The sequence below is a fragment of the Nelumbo nucifera genome, chromosome 6, assembly GCF_055504915.1.
Source record: "Nelumbo nucifera cultivar China Antique chromosome 6, China Antique-T2T, whole genome shotgun sequence".
Taxonomy (NCBI): domain Eukaryota; kingdom Viridiplantae; phylum Streptophyta; class Magnoliopsida; order Proteales; family Nelumbonaceae; genus Nelumbo; species Nelumbo nucifera.
In genome coordinates this window covers 37,568,457-37,595,298 of record NC_142654.1, presented here as the reverse complement: position 1 = coordinate 37,595,298, position 26,842 = coordinate 37,568,457, and the positions used below count along the sequence as shown (strand labels likewise).

The following is a 26,842-nucleotide window of genomic DNA, read 5'->3' as shown; positions in this document are numbered from 1 at the left end:
TTAGTCCATTCTGCATTGAAAAGAAAAGATAACAAATGCATATAAGTAACTAGGATGATGGCTTTGGAGTTGACCATAATTATAATATGGTCACTGCAAACTAAAGTAAGAGAAAAGAAACACTATAACTTATAATCTACTGATCCAATGGTTCTGAAACTTCACAGAAACCCTAACAATGATCTAATTAACAACTTAAATTGATGAAGTTCACATAAAAATGTAATATCACCAAATCTGTGACAAGATTAGAGAAAAATTCAAGAAAAAACAATAAATTCCTAGGCTCAACTCTAAGACTACTTTGATGTCCATATTAGAATGGTGTACTGCAGGAAATGAAGTTAAGAATGAATGGCTCAAGTTTGATGGATAAAGGGGTATTATATAAGAAGGGACATGGTCCCTCCTCTCTCATTGGAGGTAGGGTCATTTTACTTTTTCAAACAAGGACAAGAAAATAACAAATTAAACAATATCTAAACATAACATTTAGATTTTCTCTTTCTGTTGCTTATAAGAAATTTTGTTCTTCTGTTATATACAGTTTTGTAGGAAGATGAATTTCAGATGCAAAAGTTAAAGTAGACAAATTCATATAGGAGCTTAAAATCCTAATGAAAATTTCCTGTTTTTAAATTCTGAATTCATGTCATTGATTTCTACACTATATATACTAGTTCCTGTTCTTTGATGGTTCCCATGGCTTTGTCATTTCTCTGGTTTCCTTGGTACATCTAAATATTTTTTATATGATTTTTTCACTTCCTTTCTCAGGCTATGCATTGTCTATATTTATTATTGTTGATGTTATAACATATAGTTTGACATTATACTAATGCACTCACACTAGCTATGCTCTAGGGGGAAACCACTCAATCAATTCCTACCCTGTATGAGGGTATCTATGGCCAGAAGTTTGAGGAACTGCTAAACGTTTTACCTATTGAGGAGAGTTTTCAAATGGAAATTTTGGGAGCTACAGATCATGTAGAGACTTGCAGTGTGCCTATGACAGGTCCTAGTGTGTCCTCTGACATGGAAAGCAAGCAGATACAATCAACTATGCCTTCATATCCTGATATAGTCCTTGTTGTGAACACCCAAAATTTTGATAAGGAAATGCTAATATCCCGGAGAAGCTCATACCAAAGGATTCTTGCACTGGAGAAACAAGGAGTTCAAGTTGTGGAGCGTGAAATGAATCTTCCTGTGGATCTTGTCATTAGTGCTGCAATGTGCCTAGTATGGTATGATTATAGAAACATTGGACAAAAAACAACATCTACAGAAGAAGCTTCTTCAAGCATACCATTGTGCATTGAAAATATTGCGACGAACATTCTGACATCACTCAGTTTTGCTTTCAGCAATTGTATCCTGGTAATTGCCTTTTTTATGATGCTTGGCTCTTATTTAGACATTAAAGTAGGCTATTTCACTGGAAAAGACAAAACTAACCAGGTGCAAATGATGACAATTTCTTTCTCTAAGGTATATAGACAGATGGTATGTCATTAATAGAATGAACTGAAAACTTAGACTTGAACCTACAACCTAATGATTAAAATTATATTATTCATGTCAACTTTACTAGGTAGATACATGGTAACTTCATATACATATGTTTGGATGTTGTCAGATTGAATCTAAATCAGATCGGATCAGATTCAGTCCAGTTTGGTTGTAATGCATATCTAAAACTAGAGATCCATAACCTACTTAATTGAGTCCATCAAAGAAGAAAAGAAAAAGAAAAGCCTACTTAGTTGGATTGTATCCAACAGCCGAAGGTAAGGTCACAAAGAGATGGTGAAATTTTGCATGAAAAAAGATCACTCAAACAGCAAAAAGATGTTAAGATTTCCTGTCACAAATTTCCAATCACTTTAGGCTATCTTTGTTGGTCTTAGTTTGATCTTAACTGAGTGCACATCTACTTAAATGAAGGTTCCTGGTTGTTACATGCCTCTATTTGTGCAGGTCCTGCATGATGTAAGTCAATTTCCTTCAGTCAAAATGAACCAAACATGGTTAATTTAAGAACCATTTCTTTAGTCATAGAAACATTTATATTTTGCTTAATGCTTTAAAATCCACAATAAGCCTACAATGAAAATTATTTTATATTGCTTATAAATGATACTGGATGACAACCTTGGCTCTTTACCTTCCACTCTTTTTCTTCACAGGTATTTGAGGGGGAGAGAAATTTCCTTGCTTCCACAATGGAGTCATCAGATGCAATCTATGCTGCTGCAGCTAGTCTGGGAGTAGATTTACAACTCTTTTACTCGTATTCATGTGAATTAACAGATGAGATTATCCTTGGTTGTATCAGATATGCTATTAAGTTGAATAGAGGCCTATATCCAAAAATGCTTGAATCAGAAACCCTTGCAGAATCATTTCTTACCAGCTTTCCTTCAATTAATCCACTCTTGGCTCATGCAATACTGTGTTCTGGAGGCCTTCTTGTTGAATTTCTTAATTGGTCACATGATCGCAGAATCAGGGAAATTGGGAAGTATCATGTTCCTGATGAAAGTCTTGCTCTATTTGGTGCTCTATGTAGATTTGGGGAGCTTGAAGAATGTAAGTCTGGAATGACAGAATGTTCATCAGTATCTTCTGCTCCAGATTCAGGGGATAATCACAGCAGAAGTGCCTCAGATAGAAAAAAGAGAAAATATTTAAGCGCCAGCACACTTGAAATACCCATGGATGACTTGCAGTTGGATAGATTAAATCAATCTACAGGTGACAACTTGAAGTCTTCTAGAATGTTTCAGCCATTTCAATCATGGAATTTTGGCAAAGGTCCTCAAACATTAGACAAGATTGAGGGTTCCAGTTATTCTCTGAATGATCAATTGTTTGGTCCAAAATGGGGCTTGAATATTTTTCGAATGGATAATGTAGACTATAATGGCAACAGCCCTGAAAATATGCAGGAGGATTTCAGAGGTGAAGTTGTTGAGCCCATTAATAGTTCACTTATGTGTGAGGACTTTCCCTCCATTGCTAACCCTTTCAGGATGCCAAATATAGAAAGAGATCATATAACAGGAAATTTTATAACCACTAGATCATCATTTGGTCCAAGCAACCATCCTTCCTTCCCAATGTCTGAAGAGATCAGCTCTAGCACAGATATCTGGAATCTTTTAAAGGATCACAAACCAAGGTTGGAGGAAAACATTTGTGGATATCCAACTATAGATGCCAACAAGGGCGCATCTGCATTGAGACAACAAGAAATGTTAGACAAAAGAACTATCCAGGGCTCTAACAGAAATGTCAAAGAACAATTATCTCAAGATAGTGGAACAGTACTGTCAAATTCAATTCGTTCATCACAAATTCAACAAGCATCACCTTGGACAATCAAGTTTCTTAATCGAATCAAAGAAAAGAGCAGGGCACATAGGTTATCCCTTCCATGTGAAACTGCCATAACTAGTTTTGGATATTCTGGGAATGCGGAGAAAATTACAAAGAGAAAAAGTCCATCAACTTTTGATCATTATAGGTATCAAGGAGGAAGCAATCCAAAGAAAACAATCAAACAAAAGAGGCAGAAGTCATCGACACAACCAACTTCATCCAAGAATGAGAAGATTGCAGATTCCATTCTTCCAACATGGACTCCTATTGATAAGAGAGCGAGACAGGTATATCTGCAATACCTGTTTTAGATTTGCAAATAATTTTCTTGAGATTGTATGAAATTTATTACACTTGACCAACTGCAGACTCTATCTTTTGTGAGGAATGCAAGCGGAACACAAAGTAAGCTAGTTTGGAGTAATAGAAATCTAAGATAAAGATTGCAAAACAAAGCATGAAATGGCTGGATCATGTGCCAGGTACAGTTCCTGCACCTTCTGATCGCTATGGTTTCTTCATTTCTAGTTAACAGTACAATACATTGGATTAACTTAGAGCAGGTTTTGGTGTATAGTTGAACCAAGATTGGTTCCCTATGACTTGATGTTAACTTCATTGAGTAGTTTTAATGCACAAATACGCTGCAAACACTTTGGCCCTCTGGTTGACTAACACATGTTTAACTTGCCAAAATATTATTTAGTCCTATGCAAGTCGGTATGGGCCTGAATGAATAGTACAAAGACAAAGCTTACCATGAAGTAAATTCCTTCAGGATACCCTGGAACTGGGACAAGGTAGATAGAATGCCATCATTAGATGTAATTGCACCCAAGAGAGGACAGATATGAGGAGGATAAGTCTACCTCTAGTAATTTAACTTGGTTGAAATTCTGCTAAGAAACTCTTTAAACATGTACTGGCGGGCCTTCCCCTTAGAGGTACTTACAAAAATACCGGCGGTTAATTTAATCGACCGGTATATATATATATATGTATATTTTATATATTTTTAATATGTGTTACATATTTTTTATGTATTATATATAAATATATATTTGTTATATATATAAATATATACTTATATTATATTTATAATGATCTATTTATAAATATATTATATATTTTTAAAATATTTATAATATATATCATTTATTATTTATAATATAATATTATACATATATTTAAATAATATATATTATAAATATAAAAAACCAAAGAACTGAATTGATCAAAAACCGAAATCGATGAACTAATTAACCGGTAGTATCGGTTTGGTTTTGGTTTGACAAAACGAAAAAACCGTGAACACCCCTAAGCCGATCATATGCTTTAAGCATGTCCAACTTATCAAGCACATTCTGCCCTCTTACTTTCCTATCAATTTCCTACATTAACTCCTGCACGAGGTCAATATTATCCAAAATATTTCTGACTTTAATGAAGGCCACCTGTTGAGGGGATATCAGGTTGTGCAAGAGTCCAACCAGTGTATCAACCAGAATTTTTGAGATAATTTTGTAAGAGAAATTACAAACATTGATGGGTTGATAATTTGAAATAAGTGAGAGGGTTCTGACGTCCTTTAGGAATAAGAGAGATACAAGCCGAAGAATAGCTGAGTGGAAGCTCACTTCCCGAGAAAAACTCTTGTACTGCTGAGATGGCATCCTCCTTTACAATATCCCAATAGTGTGTATAGAAATATGCGATGAAGCCATTTAGACCTGGTGCACTTTCCTTGGAAAGAGAGAAAACAACAATTTTAATTTCATCCTCAGACAAAGGGTAGTTAAGTTAAATAATCATTATCAGAGGGAGAGATAACTACTGGAATAACCCTCAGCAAGTCAGAATTTACACTATACTACTCGGTTATAAGAATAGAGCCGAAGTAGCGAATGCCCTCCTAAATGATTTGGGAATTATCTGTGTTCACCATACCATCCTTCAAAGAGATTTTAGATAGAGTAGAGAAGTTTATTTTTTTGGCCTTTACCGTGGTATGAAAAAAATTTTGTGTTTCTATCTTCTTCCGCTATCCATTGTACCTGAGATTTTTGCCTCCAGAAGATTTTCTCTTGCAAAAGCCAATGGTGTAGATTATGTTTGGCATTTTGAAGAGCTATACCATTGTCAAAGGAGTTTTTCTGGGTATGTGCAAGTTCTCTCCTAAGGACCTCGTCTTCTACTTTTTTGATGTTCTAAAATAAGTCTTTTCCAAACACTTCTTTATTCTTCCAAGTTTTGAGGCAACCCTGTAGGCATTTAAGTTTGAGAACCAAGCGTTGAAATGGGGATTTAGAGGCTAAATAGTTGGAAATTGGAATAAAGCTTTCATGACTAAGCCGCATTTGTTGGAAACGGAACATAGTTGGGTGGTCCAACCTATCATCATGAAGCTTAAAGAGACTCGGACCATGGTCCGAGTACATACTATTCAAGTGAACAACTGGAGTTGAATTAAAGGAAGAAAGCCAATAACTGTTGACTAACCTCTGTCAAGTTTGGCCCAAACATAGGCATTACCTCACGACCATTACACCAGGTATACAGATTACCAGAAAAAAACCCAAGTCGTGAAGAAGATCTTGGAAGTCTCTCATGGACTATATATTTGGCCGAATCCCCCCAAGCTTTTCATCCGTGCTAGTAACAACATTAAAATCCCCCAAAAGTAGACAAGGTTGTTGACACAAATTTCATATATTTCAATTAGCACAAAATATGGAGATAAATCACAAAAATAAATTTATAATAAAGAAAAATAAATAAGGGAATGATCTCTCTTTGATTTCTACTTGCTGACGTGAGCAACCTTTGATTAATGGTCGAATTCAATGAAGGCGAGGGCCATTGGCGTGTTTTTCGTACTTCTTGAAGTGTTGATGTAGGTTTCCTTGATTTTAGTGTTTGGGAGATTTGATGTAGATTTCTTCACTCCGAACTTCGCGCTTGATCAGCTATAGAGGATGCTTCTCTAAGAAGGGCCCTTTTGTGGTGGCTTGATCTTCTTTGGAGAGCATGAATCCAAGTGAATAATAGAGAATGAAAAAGTTTTTCCCTTATTTCTTCTCTTTTGATCTTGTAGTTGGAGGTTGCAGGAGCTTTTGGTTGCTTGCAATCTTCAGTATTGGTGTTTGAGAGGTTCTTGCAATGTGATTGTTGAAAAAGAAGGATCCTTTCTCTTCCTAGGCAAGACTATTTATAGCAAAGGATTAGGACCGCCACCTCAGCCCATTTTACTAACCAATCCCATGTAAGTGGGGTGTTGGGTTAGGGTTAACTCCCATACATGAACCATGATGTAGGAGTTAGTGGTCTTGCCAATGGGACCACCCCATTACAATAAGAGATGAGCTAGATTGGACTTAATACACTTGGGTCCTTAAGCCACCAAGACATATTTATGTAGACTTGGGCCTTGGACCTGTGGGGCCAATATTAATTCCGAGGCTGTCATGTAAATTAAGTTCATTTATTTGGATTAAAAATTCACATGTCTACAAATGCCCCCTTGATGATGAGGTAACGGAGCTCCGTATGGTGCCGATGTCCTTGACGATGTTGACTTTCATGTTGGATGGTAGCTTGACTTGGCTATTGGAGAAGTTCTCTATATAGCTTGTGAACCTTGAGGAGATGATGCGTCTTGGCCTTGAAATATGCTGAAAATCCTAATTTGTGATGTGTGTAGGCTTTTTTAGTAGAGAGCTCCACATGTGAGGACATTGAGATGCTTTCATCTTCTTGTAGCTTTTCTAGTTTGATGATGATGGACAGTTTGATGAACCTTACTACTGCAATCGGTTAAGCATTTTACCTGTACCCACATGGATGTGGTGATATTTGAGTCCTTATTGGTGTCTATGTCCCTCGACAAAGAGACTTTGAAGAAACCTAGACCCTTAATGGGATACGTACATTTGGATCAAAGCTGTAGTACGTTCCTTTATTTCACCACCATTTACGACCTGGATTACTAGAGCTAATTTGTGTGGAGATGATTGCCATTAATGGGCTCAAGACGTAGACCCTTTGGTGTAACAAGGAGATAAGCACCATTGGTGTAAACTTCTTCCACCACGTGAGGCCCATCCCATTTAGGGTCAAATTTCCTCCCTGAATGGTGTGAGAGAATGATAGGTTCTTAAACAACAAGGACAATATCTCATTTCTGAAAGGAGCGAAGACGAACCTTCTTATTGAATGCATGAGCCAAACGAGCTTGGTAGCACTCTATTCTTTGTTGAGCTTCTAACCTCTTCTCGTTTAGTGCTTCAAGCTCAGCTAGTCGTAACTTTGCATTCTCATATTCTGTAATTCCCTCTTGGATAGCTATCCTTAGGGAGTTCATTTGTCTCTCTAGGGGAAGTACAACTTCTACACCATATACTAAAGCAAAATGAGTTGCATTTGTAGCGGTGTGGTAAGATGTTTGATATGCCCATAAGGCCACATCCAGGCGTTCATGCCAATCTCTCTTAAACTTAGACACAATCTTCTCAATTAATTCACAGAGTTTTGTTAAAGGCCTCTGCAAGTCCATTGGCCGTTGCATTGTACATGGTTGAAAACCTTACTTAATGCCAAACTTGTCACAAAACTGTGTCACCAATGCTATTGAGAATGACTTTCCGTCATCTGTGATTATGTAACGTGGAATACCACAGCGGTAGACAATGTGAGTCCAGAGGAAGTTGACAACATCTTCTTTCTTTTCTTCTCGAAGAAGAACCGCTTCAGCCCATTTGGAAAAGTACTCCATTATTGCTAGGATGAAGAGGTGTTGGCAAGAAGACTTAGGCAAAGGACCAACCACATCAAGTCCCCATGCATCAAATGGCCACGATGCAATTATAGGATGTAGAGGTTCTGGTGGCTAGCGAATAAAATCCCCATAGAATTGACATGCCCGACATCTTTTGGCATATCCAATTGAGTCTTATACCACTATTGGCCAATAGAAGCCCATTTGCTTAAGGCAATCATGGAACTTAGGTCCTAATTGATGAGCATCACAAACTCTGGAGTGTGTTTGGTCGACTGCGCTTTGGATTTCGTCTCCACGGATACACCTTATGTAGACATCATTGAAGGAGCGTCTGTAGAGGTTGTCATTGTAATATAGGAAATGAAGCGCTTAATGTCATATCTCAGCTCTATGCTTGGGATTTTCGGGCAACTTCTCGTACTGCAAGTAGTCAATGAAGGGTCGTCTCCAGTCCTCAACCTCCATAGTAAATACAGAAACCACATTACTTTCCTATTATGTCTCTTCTTGAGGTGACTTAGGGGGTAGAACCCATTTTACACAAATGGGTATTGTTATTGCTTCATCACCCGTGAGTGCTAAGCTTGCCGCTAGATTAGCAAGGGCATCTGCTTGTTTGTTTTCACTTTTTGGTACGTGCTCAATGGTAGCATGACTGAACTCCTTTAGTAATTGGATTTCATAATGGTGGTAGGGAACTAGGTGAAAGGAATGGCAGGATCCATTGTATGGATGCCAAAACTCTTGTGGAATGAGTGGGCGAATTTCAAAAATTTCCTACCTTCTTTCCAACTGGGAATCACATTCCCTGATTTTAGGATCAAGATTCAAGGATCCTACTTGAACCAAACCAGACCAGATTTGAACCAGAAGAAAAAGGGAGTGATTATACCTGATCTAGAGAAGTAGTATCTCCCAACGTTGGTGTTCACGCCCAAAGAAGATCCCAAGATCAGCTCCCACTAAAGATGACACAGTGATGATGGAGCCAAACCAGCAGTTTTCGTCCCACGAACCAGGTTCTTCTGAAGAACTCGATGGAAGACTGTGAGCACTACACGAACAATCAAGAACCTTTCTTGATCTTCTCTAACTGAGGACTCGAACTGGCAGAAAAGGTGGCAGCGGCTACTAGAGGAGAATGCTAGAGAAGAAAGTGGCGAACTGCTATTTTCTTATCTAGGGTTATCTGAGATCCTATCTCAAGAATGCATGGTGGTCTGCTGAAAACACCTAGCGTTCGAATTCAAGTAATTCGAATTAGGGTTTTCCTCCTCTTTCTTAATGATTAAGAAAACCTCCTAATCATATTAGGAGTTGCCCTTATCCAAATTTGTATTTGGATTAGGACTCCTCTTAATCTTATCTGCAGATTAGATCAACTTTTGGGCTTAACCTAATCTTAGATCCGCCCCCTTAAGTGACTGATCAAATCAGCCCAGATCGAAATGGGCTTTAGGCCCAATATGTATTAAGTCCTCAATAGTCTTCCAACCTGCTGCCCAGTTGGGCTTCTTTGTATGGCATGGGACCCAAGCATTGATCTACACTTCAGCCACATGGGTTTGGCCCAACCTTTGTTACAAGGCCTAGCCGAAATCACTAAAAAGCCCAGTGAACCCCTTGAGCCCATCACATGGACCCCATGGGCCCACCACTTACACTAAGTGGTCCCTGGGCCAAGCCATCTTATAAAAACCCAGGGACAGTGGGCAGATGCAAGATTAGCCCATCATGTATTATCCTAAATGGCCTTACACTTAACCTCTCAGCCCATAATGATCAAGCATTGCCCGACAAGAGATGACCTCTCCCTCGGCTGCAAGGAACAATGTTGCACTCTCTAATCACATGGATCCCGGGAATTAAAACCATTTGCAAACATTTTGAAACCATATATAAGTATATATCATATATATAAATTTTGCAAAACAAAATTCCAATGATTGAAATCAACTGCCGACAGTTTGGTTTCCATCAGAGAGAGTGCATCCCCGATCATTACCTTTGTTCGACAAAGGGGCTGATCCCGTCACTATGATCACCCACTCAGATGAATTCTTAGACTGTCCCAACATACCCAGGTTTTGACCCCTACTAAGGATCTCACTGATTGACATATCAAAGACAACCTAATCCGACACCTAGTGCAGTACCATAACCGGGTCTAGGGGTCAGGTGTAACTTTCCAGTTTTGCCCATAAATCTCCAAGGTCTAGGGCAATACTGGAAATCTGGTCCGGTTTAAGGGTTCAAGTAATCCTACACTGCGTGTGCCTTGGGTCTCACCCTAGCGGCTGAGACAAGCCACCCGAACAGTTGGCAGCACACCAGTGTCAGCCTTGGCAGGATAAATCTCCCCAGACTTATCCAATGACTGTGAACATTTAAAACCAACACAAGTCTCATTAAGTGTCCAGTTTTAGGGTCTTACACAGAAGCATACCACACAACGTGAATCAAACATGTACTTTATTTATTTACATTAAATATCAAAAGTACATCAAAACTGATTGAAGCTAAGGGCATACAAAACTGTCTAACAGCTCCCACTTGCACTTAGGTCCAATCTGGTACAAGCTGGAGTTCCATACTTTCCACGTGTTTCTCAAACACCTTATGTGTGAGTGGCTTAGTTAATGGGTCTGCCACATTATCCGCTGACACTACCTTCTGAATCAGGACGTCCCCCTACCAACGATCTCCCGCAGTACATGGTACTTCCTCTCGATGTGCTTTGACTTCGAGTGGGCCCGAGTCTCCTTAGCCTAGGCGATCACTCCATTGTTGTCACACAACAATGGGATGGGTGATGTGCTGGACGGAACCACTCCTAATTCGTGAACAAACTTCTTCATCCACACGGCTTCCTTGGCAGCTTCACTTGCGACAATGTACTCGGCCTCGGTTGTGGAGTCTGTCGTGGACCCCTGTTTGCTGCTTTTCCAGAAAACAACACATGATCCTATCGTGAAAACATACCCAGATGTAGACTTTCTATCATCTGGATCCGACTGGAAATCAGCATCAGTATACCCTAGAATTTGTAGTGAACTACCATCGAATACCAGACAAAACTCTTTTGTCCTTCGAAGGTATTTGAGTATGTTCTTCACAGCAGTCCAATGCTCCTGCCCTGGGTTGGCCTGGAACTTGCTTACGACACTCACCGCTTGAGCAATGTCAGGGCGAGTGCATAGCATGGCATACATGATGCTCCCTACGGCTGAGGTATAGGAAACGTCTTTCATGCCCTCAATCTCCTCAGAAGTCTTGGGAGACATCTTCTTGGAGAGAGTGACTCCGTGCCTGAAAGGAATGTTTCCTTTCTTGGAGTTCTCCATGCTGTACCTTTTGACAATTTTGTCAATGTAAGAAGCCTGGGATAATCCAATTATCCGCTTTGATCTATCTCTATAGAGTCGAAGACCCAGTATATAGGAAGTTTCTCCAAGATCTTTCATGGAGAATTGCTGCGAATGCCATACCTTGACCGAAGTCAATATTCCTACATCATTCCCAATGAGTAGGATATCATCCACCTACAACACCAAGAAAGTGACCTTATCCCCACTGGACTTCCTATAAACACAGGGCTCATCCAGATTCTACTCAAAGTCAAACGATTTGACGGTAGAGTCAAAACGGATGTTCCAACTCCTAGAAGCTTGCTTAAGTCCATATATGGATCTATTAAGTTTACATACCATGTGTTCCTGGCCAGCAGCAATGAAGCCTTGCGGCTGCTGCATGTAGATATCTTCACTAAGATCTTCATTCAGGAATGCGGTTTTGAAATCCCATTTGCCAAATCTCGTAGTCATGGTATGCTGCTACAGCTAGCAGGATCCTAATGGATTTAAGCATGGCCACGGGCGAAAAGGTTTCCTCATAGTCGATGCCTTCTTTCTGAGTATACCCTTTCGCCACCAAATGAGCCTTGTAGGTCTCAATCTTGCCATCGGGGCCCTTTTTCCTCTTATAGATCCATTTGCAACCAATTGCTTTTACCCCGGAGGGCGGATCTACTAGAGTCCAGACTCCATTGGCCTCCATCGAGTCCATCTTAGCTCTCATGGCCTCCACCCACTTCTAGGAATCTATGTCCAACATAGCTTCCACGTAAGTCACGGGATCCTCCTCATTAGTCAAGGCTTCCACCAGGTAACTATCTTGGTCATAACTATAACGGATTGGTGGCCTGGATACCCGGGTGGATCTTCTAGGTTGGTCACTACCTGGAACTTGTGGGACATCTCCCACTGCTCCTGAGCTCTCCTCATCAAGAACTATTTCCTGACGATGGGTGTCCAAGATGTAATCAGTCTCTAAGAACTGGACATTTCGACTGCAGAACACTTTCTGCTCACTTAGGTCATAGAAAAGATAACCCACTGAATCTTTTGGGTAGCCTACAAATAGGCAACGACTGGTCTTGGATTCCAACTTGTTCGCACTCGTTCTTTTAACGTGCATAGGACAACCCCAAATCTTCAAGTGTCTGACACTTGGTTTCTTTTCGGTCCATAGTTCGTATGGAGTTTTCGGAACCGATTTGGTTGGAATTCGATTTAGCACGTAGATAACAGTCTCTAATGCATATCCCCAAAAGGATGTGGATAATTCCAAGCATGTGAAAAGTGACCGGACCATGTCTAACAATGTCCTATTCCTCCTCTCTGAAACACCGTTAAGTTGCGGTGTTGCAGGAGGAGCCAACTGCAATATTATCCCGTTGGCCTTCAAGTAGTCCCTGAATTCGTCAGAGAGATACTCGCCACCTCGATCTGATCGAAGAGCCTTAATTTCTCTCCCTAACTATTTCTCGATTTCTTGTCTGAACTCCTTGAACTTTTCAAAGGATTCGGACTTTTGTCTCATTAGGTACACGTAACCATATCGTGAGTAGTCATCGGTGAAGGTGATGAAATACATGTGTTGGTTACGAGTCCTAACACTCAGGGGACCACATACATCAGTATGTATAAGGTCAAGTGTGCTTGTACATCTTTCAGGCTTACCGTTAAATGGCCGTTTTGTCATCTTGCCTCGGAGGCAAGGCTCACAAGTGGGAAGATCTTCTACGATTAGAAAATCCAAAGGACCATCCTTTACCAGTCTTGTGATTCGTCAATACCGATATGGCCAAGTCGGTAATGCCACAGGTACGTGGGACTAACTATATCACGATTCATTTTCTTGGGAATTTCGACCGACGTAGTTTCGGTTAAGTTAGTTTCTAGAGAAGGACGTAGAACATAGAGACTGTTCTCTAGTTCCCCGCATGCGATGAATTTATTATTCCATTTAACAGTAATCATATTACTAAAGTAAACAGTATACCATCAGCACACAGTTTAGAAACATAAATCAAATTTCTTCTCAAGTTCTGTACATAAAGACAATCTTTAAGTACAATAATTCCTTCTATAAAAACTAATTCTACGGTTCCAATTGCCGCAGCTGCAACACTTGCAGTCGTTCCCAAGAAAAGTGTCACTTCTTCTTCACTTAGCCTTCTGCTTACTTTGAACCCCTGTAGTGAATTACACGCATGAGTTGAAGCCCCGGAGTCAACACACCAGGACACAGAAGTGACTAACAAATTAGTCTCAATGACACAAGTTTCGAAAGTACCTTTCTTAGATTCCAGGTTGGCAAGACAATTCCTTTTCCAATGGTCGGCTTGCTTGCAGAAGTGACAGTTTATTTTGTTTCTTAGATTTAGTGGCCTTTTTCTGGGGTTTCCTCTTTGCCCTCCTCTTCTTACTAGATTTGCCAGCTTCAACAAGCATGGCTATCGGTTTATCCTTCCTAATCAGTTCCTCGGCCCGTTGCAACATGTTGCTAAGCTCTTGAACGCTGACATTCAGCTTGTTCATATTGTAATTCATTATGAATGGATTGAAGGACGGAGGCAAGGAGTTAAGAATGGCATCGACATGTTTTGGATGGCATCGATCTTTGACTGATCAATTTCAATCCCTCGATGGTGAACAATGAACCTGAGGAACTTGCCTGAGGTGACTCCAAATTTATACTTGAGAGGGTTCGTCTTTAGTTGACATCTTCTTAGCCTGTTGAAGATGCTATGCAAGTCATTGAGATGGTCTTTTCTCTTCTTAGACTTGACAACCAAATCATCGACGTAGCACTTGACCTTCTTGTGAAGAATGTCATCGAAGATCCATTGCATCGCTCGTTGGTACGTATCACCGGAATTCTTAAGTACCATGTGAATTTGATTGTATCCAAATGAACCATCCATGAAGGATAATGTCTCGTGGCTTGTAGTTGCATCTACCATAAGTTCAATGATAGACAAAGGAAATTCGTCTTTTGGGCAAGTTTGATTTAGGTCTTGGAAGTCAACATAGACCCAAATTTGGCCATTATTCTTCCTCATAGGGACAATGTTTGCAATCCAAGTTGGATACTTCACCTCCCAAATGAAACCAACTTCAATGAGCTTGTTGATTTCTGCTTCAATTTGCGGAAACAACTCGGGCTGGAATTGATGTTGTGCTTGCTTGATTGGTTGTATCCCATACGTAATAGAGAGATTGTGGACAACAACCTTTGGGTTTAACCTGGGCATTTCCTTGTATGTTCATGCAAAGACATCTTTGTGCTCTTGAAGTAAATTGATGTATTTGTCTTCTTCTTCAGGGATGATGAGTGCACTGATGTAGATTGGTCTTGGTTCCTCTTTAGTGCCAAGGTTCAATTCTTTCAGGTCATCCACTGTTGCTTAGCCTCCTTCTTCAAAGGTAGGTGGGGTAGGCTCAAGTTCTTCATCTGAAGAAATGTTTGATAGATTTTCATCCTCCTCCTCCTTAATGGTGATGTGATTAACTGAGACAATGCCTTCATCCTCAGTTATCCCTTCACTTTGTTCTTCCATGCTTTGTCCTAGTTGAAGGTTGAACTTTGATTGAGAAGATGGACATGTGATGACAATAGTCTGTTGTCTAACTATCAAGGTCTCATTAGAGGAAACTTCCAAGTTTGCCACCCTCTTTATACGAGAAGGAACAACATTTCGAGGCTCTGACTTCTCCTTTGTAGCAATGGTTCATTATAGGCTTTGACTTTGTTGTCGGCCCTTTTTCTCCATATTGGCACCCTTGGAACCTATACAGGAGAGTACTTAATTCCTTGGTGATTGAGCAGATGACGTTGGAGCAGCATCTTTTCCTCCAATCTTGTCGAACACTGATTGTCTTTCTCTCGGTTCTCCTAGTCGATCGAAGACTGAACTCCGTTGTCTATGCTTCTTTTCCTTCTTGTCCACCACTTCTATATTGATGTGGTTGGATGATGCTTTCCTCCGTGAAATTCTAGTTGGTGGATTTCGATGGTATCCTAAGCCAACATTCTGCTAAGGGATGTGGGAGCATTCACTTTGTAAACTTCTTTGTGTCTTTGTTAGGCCATAGGCTTGTCCACTTGTAAGGACTGACTCAAGGTCCCCTAACCGACGATTTTCACCTTCTCTATAGCCTACCTTCTTGAGGAGCTTCTCAGCATTGGGGTCAAACCATCATTCTTGATGTTGCCTTACTTTACTGGTTGATGAAGCTCTAACAAATCCCTTTAGTGGAGGTTTAGAGACTAACGACTTTGATGCTGTGGAAATTGGAAGCACAAGATCCTTCTCGACAAATTCAATGTCACCCCTTGATATTGGTGTAGTGCTTGGTGCAGCCATTACCTCAAAAGGTAGTTGCCCTTCCCCTTTCCTCGACTCTGGAATCATCACGGCTGGCCTCAAGATCCAGAGAGATCAGTGAACTCAAAGAAGTTGATAAAGAAAGAAGAGTAGTGCAAGCATTCAAAAGGAATGGTCAGAACACAAAGTGAAATGCAAATACATACGCACATCTAAATCTGATTTCTTTCACTGTTCGTCATTGAATGAGCTTAAAAGCTTGCAATTGGTATCAGAGCGAAGTTCATCAGTTGATGAATGGCTTGACCGAAATTTTGTTGAATCTTAGTTATTAACAAAATTTTGATTTGTCTCTAGTTGATATATTTGAACAAGATAACCCCCATACAGAGGTGACCAGGACTCTAATAATTCTTATCACTGATTGAGATTGGTTATCCATCAAACTAATCTCAATCCAATCGTACCTCACTTAGAATCCCATTGTAAATAGGAGTTTGTCTCCAACTTACAAAACACTCTCATAGACCCATATGTGTCAAGTGTCAACCCAATAAATGAATATATATAATTTTTTGAAATTGACAAATACTAACAGTAGTAACTTGATCAAACTTTAGCGCTGGTCCGACTGCAAGAGCAATCAATCAAAGAACCCTTCCACATAGTAGCTCACAAGCAGGAAAGGGAAGTTAATCCATATTAGAACCACCAATAGTTTCCAACCTGGTTCGAATTCAGGCACCCACTTGAAGAGTCTAAAAACAAAAGATTTAATTTTGAAAACCTCTGTTAACCAAACCTTAAGAAACTCGGCCTCCTCTGCAAAATGGAGGAGAACATGTTTAGAATTAAGTGTCATGACCCATATTTCAGATCGAAGACTGAAAGTTTTGCATATAAATTCTTTAATCTCAAGGAGAGGGGGGCACCTATGCATGCACTTACCAATCAGCACCCATGAAGGAGATCATAAGATTTATTTCTCAGGAATGTCTTTAGGAAACAAGATAGTAGGTTCACCTTGTTCTAGACCAGGTTTAAAGACTGGAACATCAAGAAGAAGTTTAGAGAGAGGATAAAGCCGAGATAGAATAGAGGCAAAAAAGGGCTTCAAAGCAGGGAGAGGAAGGGGATCGTCCTTGGGATTTTCCATGGATGAGGAGGACGTCAGGGTTTCATGCCATCACTAACCATGCAAAATTGTTATCCCACAATATATATATATATATATATATATATATATATATATATATATATATATATATATATATATATGTATGTATGTATGTATGTATGTATTTATATATATCGGATAAGTACACTGTACTCCACCTCAGAATTCTGAATTCCACTATAAACCTACAACAATTCAAAATGTCAAACAACCCCACCCTAAATATCAATACCCACACATGTATTGGCATCAATTCCAAGCTGGCACCTACCCCAACTGTACAGTTGGAGCTAAGAATTCTGGGGGTGGACTGAACAATCATTCTCCCTACTATATATATATATATATATATGTGGTAGGGAGGTTGGGTAATCGACGAAGATGGGAAAAATTTCCATCCTTGCCCTCAGGTTGTGTTGCCCCATAGAGTAATAAGTTTTAAGCCCAATAAACCCTAACATTCTTTTCCCGCACGAGGCCCATCGGGGACCTGAATCCGTAAATTTTTTTTTAAAAGTTTGTTTTCAGAAATGTATTTGATGGTGCGCAATCCGGTCACTCCTAGCTGGCACTTGCGTAGCTCCCGTAAGGTACCTGAGATGGAGAAGATGAGGGATTCCCGGGGGCTTGCCCGGCGGGAACACTTCGACGCTTAAGTTAGAGCTCTATGAAAGATGCAAAGAGAGAAAGAAAGCTAAGAGTGCAGATAGCGCGAGTATCAGAAAGTTACCTCTGTCCTTTGGGATTGGGCTACTTGTAATAGAACTCTGTCGAATCAGGCCCATCTGCCTCTGAAAGGGCAGGTATAACCGCCACTGTCGTCTTGCCGCAGCCGTTACAGCCAAGGCTGAGGTGGCACGCGCGGGGCTGTCGTTGCAGGGTACGTACCTGTCAGGTGTAAGACACCTTCTAAAGGTGGCGGGCACAACACTGTCTGATGAGAGACGTGGTTGCAGTCTCCGGGTTTGTCAGGTACGGTGGTTGGGTAGGAGGCCTTCCTGTGATGTGCCGAACTGCTCTTCTCCGAGCTACCCTATACTGAGCTACCCTGCAAGCGGCGAGCTGCCTGTGGCAAGCTACACCGAGCTGTCTGGCCCGAGGTGTCTCTACCTCGGGGTATCTAGAGGCGGATCGGGGTGTTCCTGTTTGGGAGTGGCCTAAAATCCACTGGGAGGAGCTCGGGCATTAACAAAGGTCAGGGGGCCCCGAGCTTGGAGGTAGCTCGGAGCGCCTCAGCCATGGGAAGGAGGTGCAAGCCAGGCGGCTCTCGGCGAGTAGCCTAACCCACCGAGTTGTCAGACTAAACTCGGTGAGCCCTTCCCACCAAGTTGCGGTTGCGCTTGTTGTGTTGTCACGTTGAGTCATCGCTTGAGCGAGGTCATACCCACGTGTACCCGTGCTGTGAGGTCGGGCCAAATCACCCTCCATCAATTGCCCCCCACTCCCTGTGCTGGTAGCGTTGACCCAGTGCGGGGAGTTCATGACGCGCCGGGTGGATTTGGCTTCGGTACTCATGCCACTCCGTCGCGCGATTCGCCTAGCTGGACCGGTCTAGTTTTTGGCTCAATCAAAAGAAACCCAGGTCGCGTTCGGTTTATGCGCGGACGTCACGCAATTTGGACTTCACGGACGCCAAAAAACGTGCTAAACTAATTTCACCTCGAGGAACCCATAGCCAGTTTCTTTGAGAGCCGTTGGATCGTCTCAATCTTGTTCGTTAACGCCCGGATGCGGTGGCTATAAATAGTGGGGGACCCTTGGCCATTTCTTCGCCACAAAGTCTTCAGTGTTAGTATTGAGCTCACGTTTGAGGTTCCCAGCTCGGGTTTTCTAGTTCAGTTATTTCCCTAGTTCGGTTCGCGTTTTCTGCGGTGAGTCCCCGAGCTTCTTTTTCTTTTCTAAGCTTTCTTTCCTTTCGTGCTTTCATGTCGTCTAGTGTAGATAGCCTTATCGACGAGCCCGAGGTAGGTAACTCGGCTCAGGGTGGCTCTCCTGCTGCCCAGCCGTCCGATGTACGAGGCTTTGGGTCATCTAGCATCCACCTCCCACCGAGGTCGGGTGCGAGATCAGTTCGGCCCTTCCACCATGACTCTGGAGAGACTTCAGGATCTCATACAGAGGTTCCACCTTCTTAGGGAATACTCTTACAGCCTTCCTACAGACAGTTTTCCATGGGAGCATGGTCCCGATGAGATTGTGGTCTTCAGGGAGCAACTGGTCGCTGGGCTCCGTCTCCCTCTTCCCCCCTGATTGTTGAGGTGCTGGTGCACTTTAACATTACCTTGGACCAGCTTCACCCGAACTCCATACGGAATGTGGTTGGGACCATTTCCCTCTACTTCAACCGCTCCCTCTCCATTGACCTAGATATCCTCTGTTCTATCTTGGCAATAAAGAAGAGCGCTTCGGGCGCTCTCCCCAGGCACAGATGGGCTTATTATCTGTCTCCCCGCCCGGGCTTTAAGTTAATGCACAAGCTCCTGAGTAAAGTCCCGGCCTGGAAGCGGGACTACTTCATAGTTCGGAGCAGCACAGGGTTGCCTTTCCCCACTGACTGGAGGGTGGCCGTTCAAGACCCCAGTGTTATCCTCGATGGGAAGACTAAGAAGTCACTTCAGTCATGGGCTTCGCTCGGGTTGAATTACAAGGACTTCACAGCCGAGGAGAAGCTCATCCAGGCCAGCTTGAGCCCGGGTAGGTTTGTCTTTACTTCGACTTTTTTGTTCGCATACTTACTTCAGAGTTACTAACGCCGAGCTTCACTGCAGGTCCCATGGAGGTGGAAAAGATAGACGGTCAGAGGCTCTTCCGCCAGATGAAGAGGAAGAAGCGTGTCGCCAAGAAATCGCGCGTTGAGTCTCCGCAGTCCTCTACCGAGGCTCAACCTCCACAGGCCCCGGCGCCGGAGCCCGAGCTCCCCGGCGCTCAACCTGTCATCAACTTGGAGGGAGACATGGTGCCTCAGGGGCCCGATGTGGCGGCAGAGCTCACCCCTAATTCTGCCGAGACTCCTGCTGAGGGTGCCACTGAAGCTGCTGCTGAGGCTCGCCCCGCAGAGGCTACAACCGAAGCTCGTCCTGCTGAAGTTGCCGCTGAAGCTTCCGAGGAGTCCACTCATGCGGCAGAGATGTCGGTATCCAGCTCGGGGAGTCAGGAGGATCAAAGCATTCTAAACCCCCAGTGCAGCCTTCAGAAGAGTAAGGAGGCTGTGTACTCGGAGGAGGTCTCAGAATGGGCTGATGTCACTCCTGGTCAGCTTGGTGCCCAAGCTGCTTCTCATACCATGGTGGTGAGTTCCTTGCGAAGGACCCTCTTCTCTTCTTCTTTTCTTCCTTTTTTGTTTTTTTTTTTGACTGGTCTCCTTTTTGTAGGTGAACTCAGCCGTTCACGCCTTGACCCTTCAATCTGATCGGCATCTGAGACGGGCTTTGGAAGCTGAGAAGTCATCCTGCGCAGCCCATACTGAACTGAGGGCAGCTCGCGGTCAGATCCACTGCTTGCAGAATGATGCCTCAGCTCAGAAGAGCTTCATCGAGGTGCTATTGGCGGGGAAGAGCGAGCTGGCCCGAGACAAGGACAGATTGAGGGCCGAGGTGAACGGGTTCAAGGTTGGCCAAGAGACCTTGAGGCTCGAGATGGACAGCCTCAAGGCAGACCAGGATGTTCTAAGGCTTGAGGTGTAGGGCCTCAAGGAAGCGAAAGGAAAGCTGGAGCACGAGGTGGAGTACCTCAGAGGTGACCTCAAAGAGAAGACTGAGATCTTTGAAGATCCCCTCAAGGAGACCAAGGTCTAGGCCGTCATTGACTATGTTAAGTCTTCGAGGTTCGACGACGTGATGACCGAGGCCTACCACAAGGGCTTCAAGCTCAGCCGATGGTTAATCAGGCACACCTACCCCGGCCTTGATACGAGCGCCCTCACCACTTCGTGGATCATTGATGACATAGTGCGTTAGTCAGCGGATGATCCAGACTCTGAGGATGAAGGTGCCGATGACAATGCAGAGGCCACCGGTTCGGCTAATGCCCCTGAGGAGGTCCCTAGCATTGCCTCCGAAGTAGTTCAACCCCTATACCTGCGAGCTTGATCCTTTTTTTTTTGTAACAAACTTTTTGTAATGGAATATTTGTAATGATAATACACTTTGCTAAGTGCTGTGCAATTTACTTTATTTGCTGAAGTGATTATTTTACCCCGAATTGTTAAGCTATCAAGCTAAGTACTCGAAGCGGGGGTTTCTTGACTGTCGTCACCCCGAACTGTCTCCCAGTACTTAATAGGGGTAACCGTATGTACACTGAGGTGAGCAACATAGTAGGGTATATGCCCGATCTGTCTACACCCGGGTTAAGTTGACATCGGTTGTCCCTAACGGGTTCAACCTATTGTGTGCCGGGGCGGGCTATGCATCACAAGGTTCGTACCTGAGCTGCCTGCGCCTTAGGCACTACAAGTACTTAGCCTATGCCGATGAGGCAGCTAGGTCTTATACAGTGCTGAGGTCTTTCATTAGCTCATGCCGAAGAGGCGACAGGGTCTTATAGTGCCGAGGTCATGTTAGCTCGGCATTCTAGCCCTTAGGCTCTGGGAGTGACCCGTAGTCTACTCAGTTGTTATAGGTAATTCTGTCTTTAATTGACAATATTCCATGCCCGAGGTACCTATCTCCCTTCGAGGGTTTCGAGCTTGTATGTTCCTTCCCCGAGCACTCGTTTCACTCGGTAAGGTCATTCCAAGTTGGACCCAAGCTTGCCAGTGCCGGGCTTAGGTACCATAACTTTACGAAGGACCAGGTCACCGATGCGGAGGTTCCGCCTTTTGACCTTGGCGTTATAGTACCGAGCTACTCTTTGCTGGTAAGCTGCAGTCCTGATGTATGCGAGGTCCCTTACTTCATCAAGTAGATTGAGGTTGGTACGTAGCTCATCCTCATTTGTCTTATCATTGTATGCTTCCAGTCACAGCGTAGGCACTTCAATTTCTGTCGGGATAACTGCTTCGGTGCCGTAGGTGAGGTTGAAGGGAGTCTCTCCTGTGGCGGTTTTCTCCGTGGTTCAGTAAGCCCATAGAACACTGGGTAGCTCGTCTGCCCACGATCCTTTAGCTGAGTCCAAACGTATCTTCAGTCCGCGGAGGATGGCTTTGTTTGCGACTTCTGCTTGATCGTTTGCTTGAGGGTGTACAATTGAAGTGAAATTCTGTCGGATCCCCATGTTTTGGCACCAGTTCTAGAATTTGATGTCCTCGAACTACTTGCCGTTGTCAGAAATTAGTACCCGGGGTAGCCCGAAGTGGCACACAATGTTCTTCCAAAAGAAGTTTCGAACGTTCCAGGCTGTGATCGTTACAAGAGGTTCAACTTCTACCCACTTGGTGAAGTAATCCACTGCTACTACTAAGAACTTCCTCTGGCCTACCGCTGGCGGGAATGGTCCAAGTATGTCAATGCCCCATTGTGCGAAAGACCATGGGCTGGTGAGATACTTGAGGTCGGCAACAGGCTGATGGTGAATATTGGCATGCTTCTGGCATTTGTCACATTTTTTGAGGAGCTCAATGGCATCTGCCTTCATTGTTGGCCAATAATACCCCTATCGTAATGCTTTTTGGGCGAGGGCCCTGCCCCCCAAGTGTCTGCCGCACAGACCCTCATGAGTATCGCGGAGTACGAGCTCAACTTCAGTAGGTCGCAAGTAATGCAGGTAGGGGAGCGTGTAGGATCTCCGGTACAGCCGTTCGTCTATTATGACGTATTTGGCTGCCTGGCGCTCTACCCTTCTGGCTGCATTGTGATCTGCAGGGAGGGCCCCATGTAGCAAGAAGCTCGTGAGTGGGTCAATCCAACTCGGCTCTGCTTGAACGACGGGAGCGACCTCCTCTGCTCCCCCGAGAATGCTAGGCCGAGGCAGGTCCTCTATGTACACGGTTCTCATGGTGATATCGTTGGTGCTTGCTAACCGGGACAGGGCGTCGGCCTTAGCGTTCTCCGATCTCAGTATTTGCCTGATGAAGTGTGACTGGAAGTTGAGCAGAGCTTCCCTTACTTTGGCCAAGTAGGCAACCATGGTTGGTTCGCGAGCTTCGTAATCTCCTATGACTTGGTTGACTACGAGCTGGGAATCGTTGTAGACGACGATGTGCTTGGCTTTTACTTCTCTGGCTAAAGCTAGTCCAGCTATGAACGCTTTGTATTCCGCTTCATTGTTGGATGCCGCGAACTCGAAGCGTAGTGCGTACTCCAATTTCGTGCCACTTGGGCCCTGTAGAACTATTCCGGCTACGCTACTTTGCTGGTTCGAGGAGCCATCTACGTGAAGGATCTTGGGCTCCTCATCCCAGTTCGCACTTGCCCTAACTAGGAGAGATGCCACACTGGCTGCTACCTCACGGGGCTCAGACTCAACTGGCTCGGGAGCTCCGGGCTTGCCCAGACTGGGGGCCTCGTGCTCAACCGGCCTGAGGACTTCGGAGCTGAAAGTGCACTCGGCAATGAAATCTGCTATGGCTTGGGCCTTAATAGTAGTTCGCGGCTTGTATCGGAGGTTGTACTCGCTGAGCTCAACGGCCCACTTCGTCAATCGACCGGAGACCTTGGGCTTAAGTAAGACTTGCCTCAAAGGTTTGTCGGTGAGGACGATAACAGTATGAGCCTGGAAGTACGGACGGAGCTTCCGAGCTGCGATGACCAGTGCGTAGGCTAGCTTCTCTATCTCTGGATATCTGTCTCTGCTCCCTGCAATACTTTACTAACATAATAGATGGGTCGTTGGACCCGATCTACTTCCTTTATTAGTACCGAGCTGACCACTTCGTCACTTGCTGAGAGGTACAACTCTAAAACATCGCCCTCTTCGGGCCAGGTTAAAATTGGCACACTAGCGAGGTACTTTTTGAGCTCATCAAACACGAGTTGGCAGTCTTGGGTCTATTCGAACCCTTTGCTTTTAATTGCCTTAAAGAAAGGCAAACAGCGGTCTGCTGACTTGGACATAAAGCGGCTCAGGGCGGCTACGTGGCCATTCAACCTCTGAACCTCCTTCAACTTCTGGGGTGGCCTCATATCTAAGATGGCCTTAATCTTATCCAGGTGGGCCTCAATTCTGCGCCGGTTAACGATGTATCCTAGGAATTTGCCCAAGGTGACACCGAAGACACACTTGTTAGGATTCAACTTCATGTTAAATTGTCGCAGAATTTAAAAGACAGAATGCAAGTCTTGTATTAATTCATGTGAGAATTGAGTTTTGACGACTATGTCATCTACATAACATTCTATTTTTCTGCCAATTAATGGCTCAAATAATTTATTTACAAACCTTTGAAAGGTTGCCCCAGCATTTTTCAACCCGAAGGGCATAACCTTGTAACAATATAGACCGAACTCTATGATGAAGGTAGCTTTTTCTTCATCTGCCGGGTCCATCCTGATTTGGTTATAGTCCGAATAGGCGTCTAAGAAACTCAGCAACTCGTGCCCTGAGGTCGCGTCCACCAGGTCGATTCTGGGGAGTGGGAAGCAGTCTTTCGAGCAGGTTCGGTTTAGGCCGGTGTAGTCGACGCACATGCGCCACTTGCCATTAGCCTTCTTTACCAGAACGGGGTTGGCTACCCAGCTCGGGTAATAGACTTCTCTTATGAAGTTGGCTGTGAGGAGCTTCGCGACCTCCTCGTTGACTGCTTTCCATCGCTCTGGGCTAGGTTGTGTTTCTTCTGTCTAACGGGCCTAACTACAGGATCAGTATTGAGCTTATGAGTTATAAGACTAGGGTCTATACCGGGCATCTTTGTCACGGACCATGCAAAAACATCTAAGTTTTGAAGTAGGAAACTTACTAGTTAGGATCGCAGGGGTTCCTAGACTGAAGCACCGATCTGAAGTGTCCAGGCTGGGTCTTCTGCTGAAGTTGGAATGGCAACTGTTTCTTCCGTGGGTGCAGCTTGTTCTTCGCCTTGCTCTGTAGGTCACTCCAGTTCGAGGTTGTCAGCCACCTTAGTCTTTCCCTTGAGAGCGGCGACATAGCACTTGCGAGACTCAAGCTGGTCGCCCCGTGCTACCCCTACTCCGAAATCTGTAAGGAACTTCATTGCCAAATGATAAGTGGAGACCACCGCTCATAGGACATGGGTGATCGGCCGGCCTATTATGGCATTGTACGAGGAGGGGGTCGCGACCACCAAGAAGTCATGGCTGAGTCTGACTATGCTGGGCCATGTGCCGACTTCCACAGGTACTGTTATTTTCCCGAGGAGCCTGACTTCTTCTCCATTGAAGCCCACCAGGGGAGTATTAGTGGGCCTCAAGTCACTTCCCTACAACTAAAGCTAGTCGAACGTGGCTTTGAAGAGGATATCTGTCGAGCTACCTGAGTCAATGAGAACGCGTCTGACCTTGAAATCATTGATCTTTACTTTTATGATGAGCACGTCATCGTGGGGGTAGTGGACCCCGCACACATCGTCCTCCGTGAAGATCGGTTCCTCTATCTTCGGCCGCTTAGGAGGATTCTGCTCTTCTCTGGCAGCCTCGCGAACTGATGTCCGAGCTGTCACCGATGTACAACCCGCAACGATCGAGCCTCCGACTATCATGTGGATGGTGCCCCGAACTGGCCTCTCTTCCGGGGGCTGCCTCTGTGACTGCTCTGTTGGCCTGTTGCTGGACTCAGGAACATCCTTACTATGCTCCCCTTGCTGACCTGCTTTATTATTATTATTATTATTATTATTATTATTATTATTTTGTACAAAATTCCTTAGATAACCGCGACGAATGAGTTCCTCTATCTCGTCGCAGAGATTGTTACAGTTCTCGGTACTATGATTGTGGTCTCTATGAAAACTACAATACAAATTTTTATTCCTTTCATTAGGATTCCCCCTCAGGCGGGGTGGCCACTTCACGTACGGGGCGTCCTTGATTGCCATCAGGATTTCGGCCCGCTTAGCTATCAGTGGGGTGTAGTCGGTTCGGTCCGTCACAGGGGCTTGGAACGGCTGACCCGGCTTTGCCCCCCGAGCTACATCCTTCTTCTTTTGGTTGTCTCCTTGGCTGGAAGGTTCTCCTTCTCTCTTTCTCTTCTCGGGCGCGCTCTCGCCCTTCTGGTCGATCTCTTCTTCCGTGGCTATGAACCTATCCGCGAGCTTGAGGAATTCAGTTATGGTCATCGGCTGGTTGACAACCATGTGCCACTTGAATTCTTTGTGCGTCACGCCTTTCTTGGCTGCTGCAAGGCGCACTGCGGGGTCCAGGCACGGTATCTGCATGCATGCATCATTGAGCTGCTTGATATAGCCCCGGATGGACTCTCCCTCTCTCTGGACTATGTTGAGAAGACTTTCCTCAGTTCACGGGCACCGCTTGCTGGTGACGAAGTGGGACGTCAAGGCTTGCGCGAACTACGCCCAACTTCTTATCGATCCGGGTGCAAGGTTTCGATACCATGTGTGGGCCACTCCTCTGAATGTGGTGGAGAAAGCCACACACATGCAAGACTCGCTAGCCCTTGCCAGGTGCATCTGCGACTGGAAAGCGTCTACATGATCATTTGGGTCGAACGACTCGTCATATCATTCGGGTCGAACGACCCGTCTACATGCCCTTGCCAAGTCCTTGGGCATTGGAACAACCAGGAGCTCGGGAGACAGGGGGGATGGAACAGAAAGGAGGGGAGCTTTTACTTCACTCGAGCTTACCTCCTCCCTGCCTCTGAGTTCGAGCAAATTGTGAGTAGTAGTTCGGCGAGCTCGACGACGATGTCTTTGCTTCTTGGCAGGCTCCACGTTGGTACTGCTCACCTTCATACTGTCAGGAATAGTATGCATAGGAAG

General features: G+C 44.0%; 2 protein-coding genes across 7 annotated transcripts in view; one reads left to right on the top strand and one right to left on the bottom strand.

Annotated features, from left to right (window-relative positions):
• The window catches only part of SHOC1 (shortage in chiasmata 1), a 55,353-nt gene that overhangs the window by 13,048 nt on the left and 15,463 nt on the right, over positions 1 to 26,842 (top strand). For 5 of the 6 annotated variants that reach the window (XR_016077373.1, XR_016077375.1, XR_016077374.1 and 2 more), the window contains exons 7-9: positions 865 to 1,383; positions 2,193 to 3,674; positions 3,756 to 3,869. Coding sequence is in view for 2 of the 6 variants with exons in the window: in XM_010274792.3 (XP_010273094.1) it covers positions 865 to 1,383; positions 2,193 to 3,674; positions 3,756 to 3,827 (2,073 nt within the window). In the remaining 4 variants the exon portion in view is untranslated. Of the gene's footprint in view, positions 1 to 864; positions 1,384 to 2,192; positions 3,675 to 3,755; positions 4,206 to 26,842 lie in introns of those variants that run through there. The other variant, XM_010274788.3, reaches the window with a different exon arrangement.
• On the bottom strand, positions 7,562 to 7,939 carry LOC148790775 (uncharacterized). The gene has a single exon (XM_088890356.1). It carries the CDS (start codon positions 7,937 to 7,939, stop codon positions 7,562 to 7,564), a length of 378 nt encoding a protein of 125 aa, XP_088746482.1.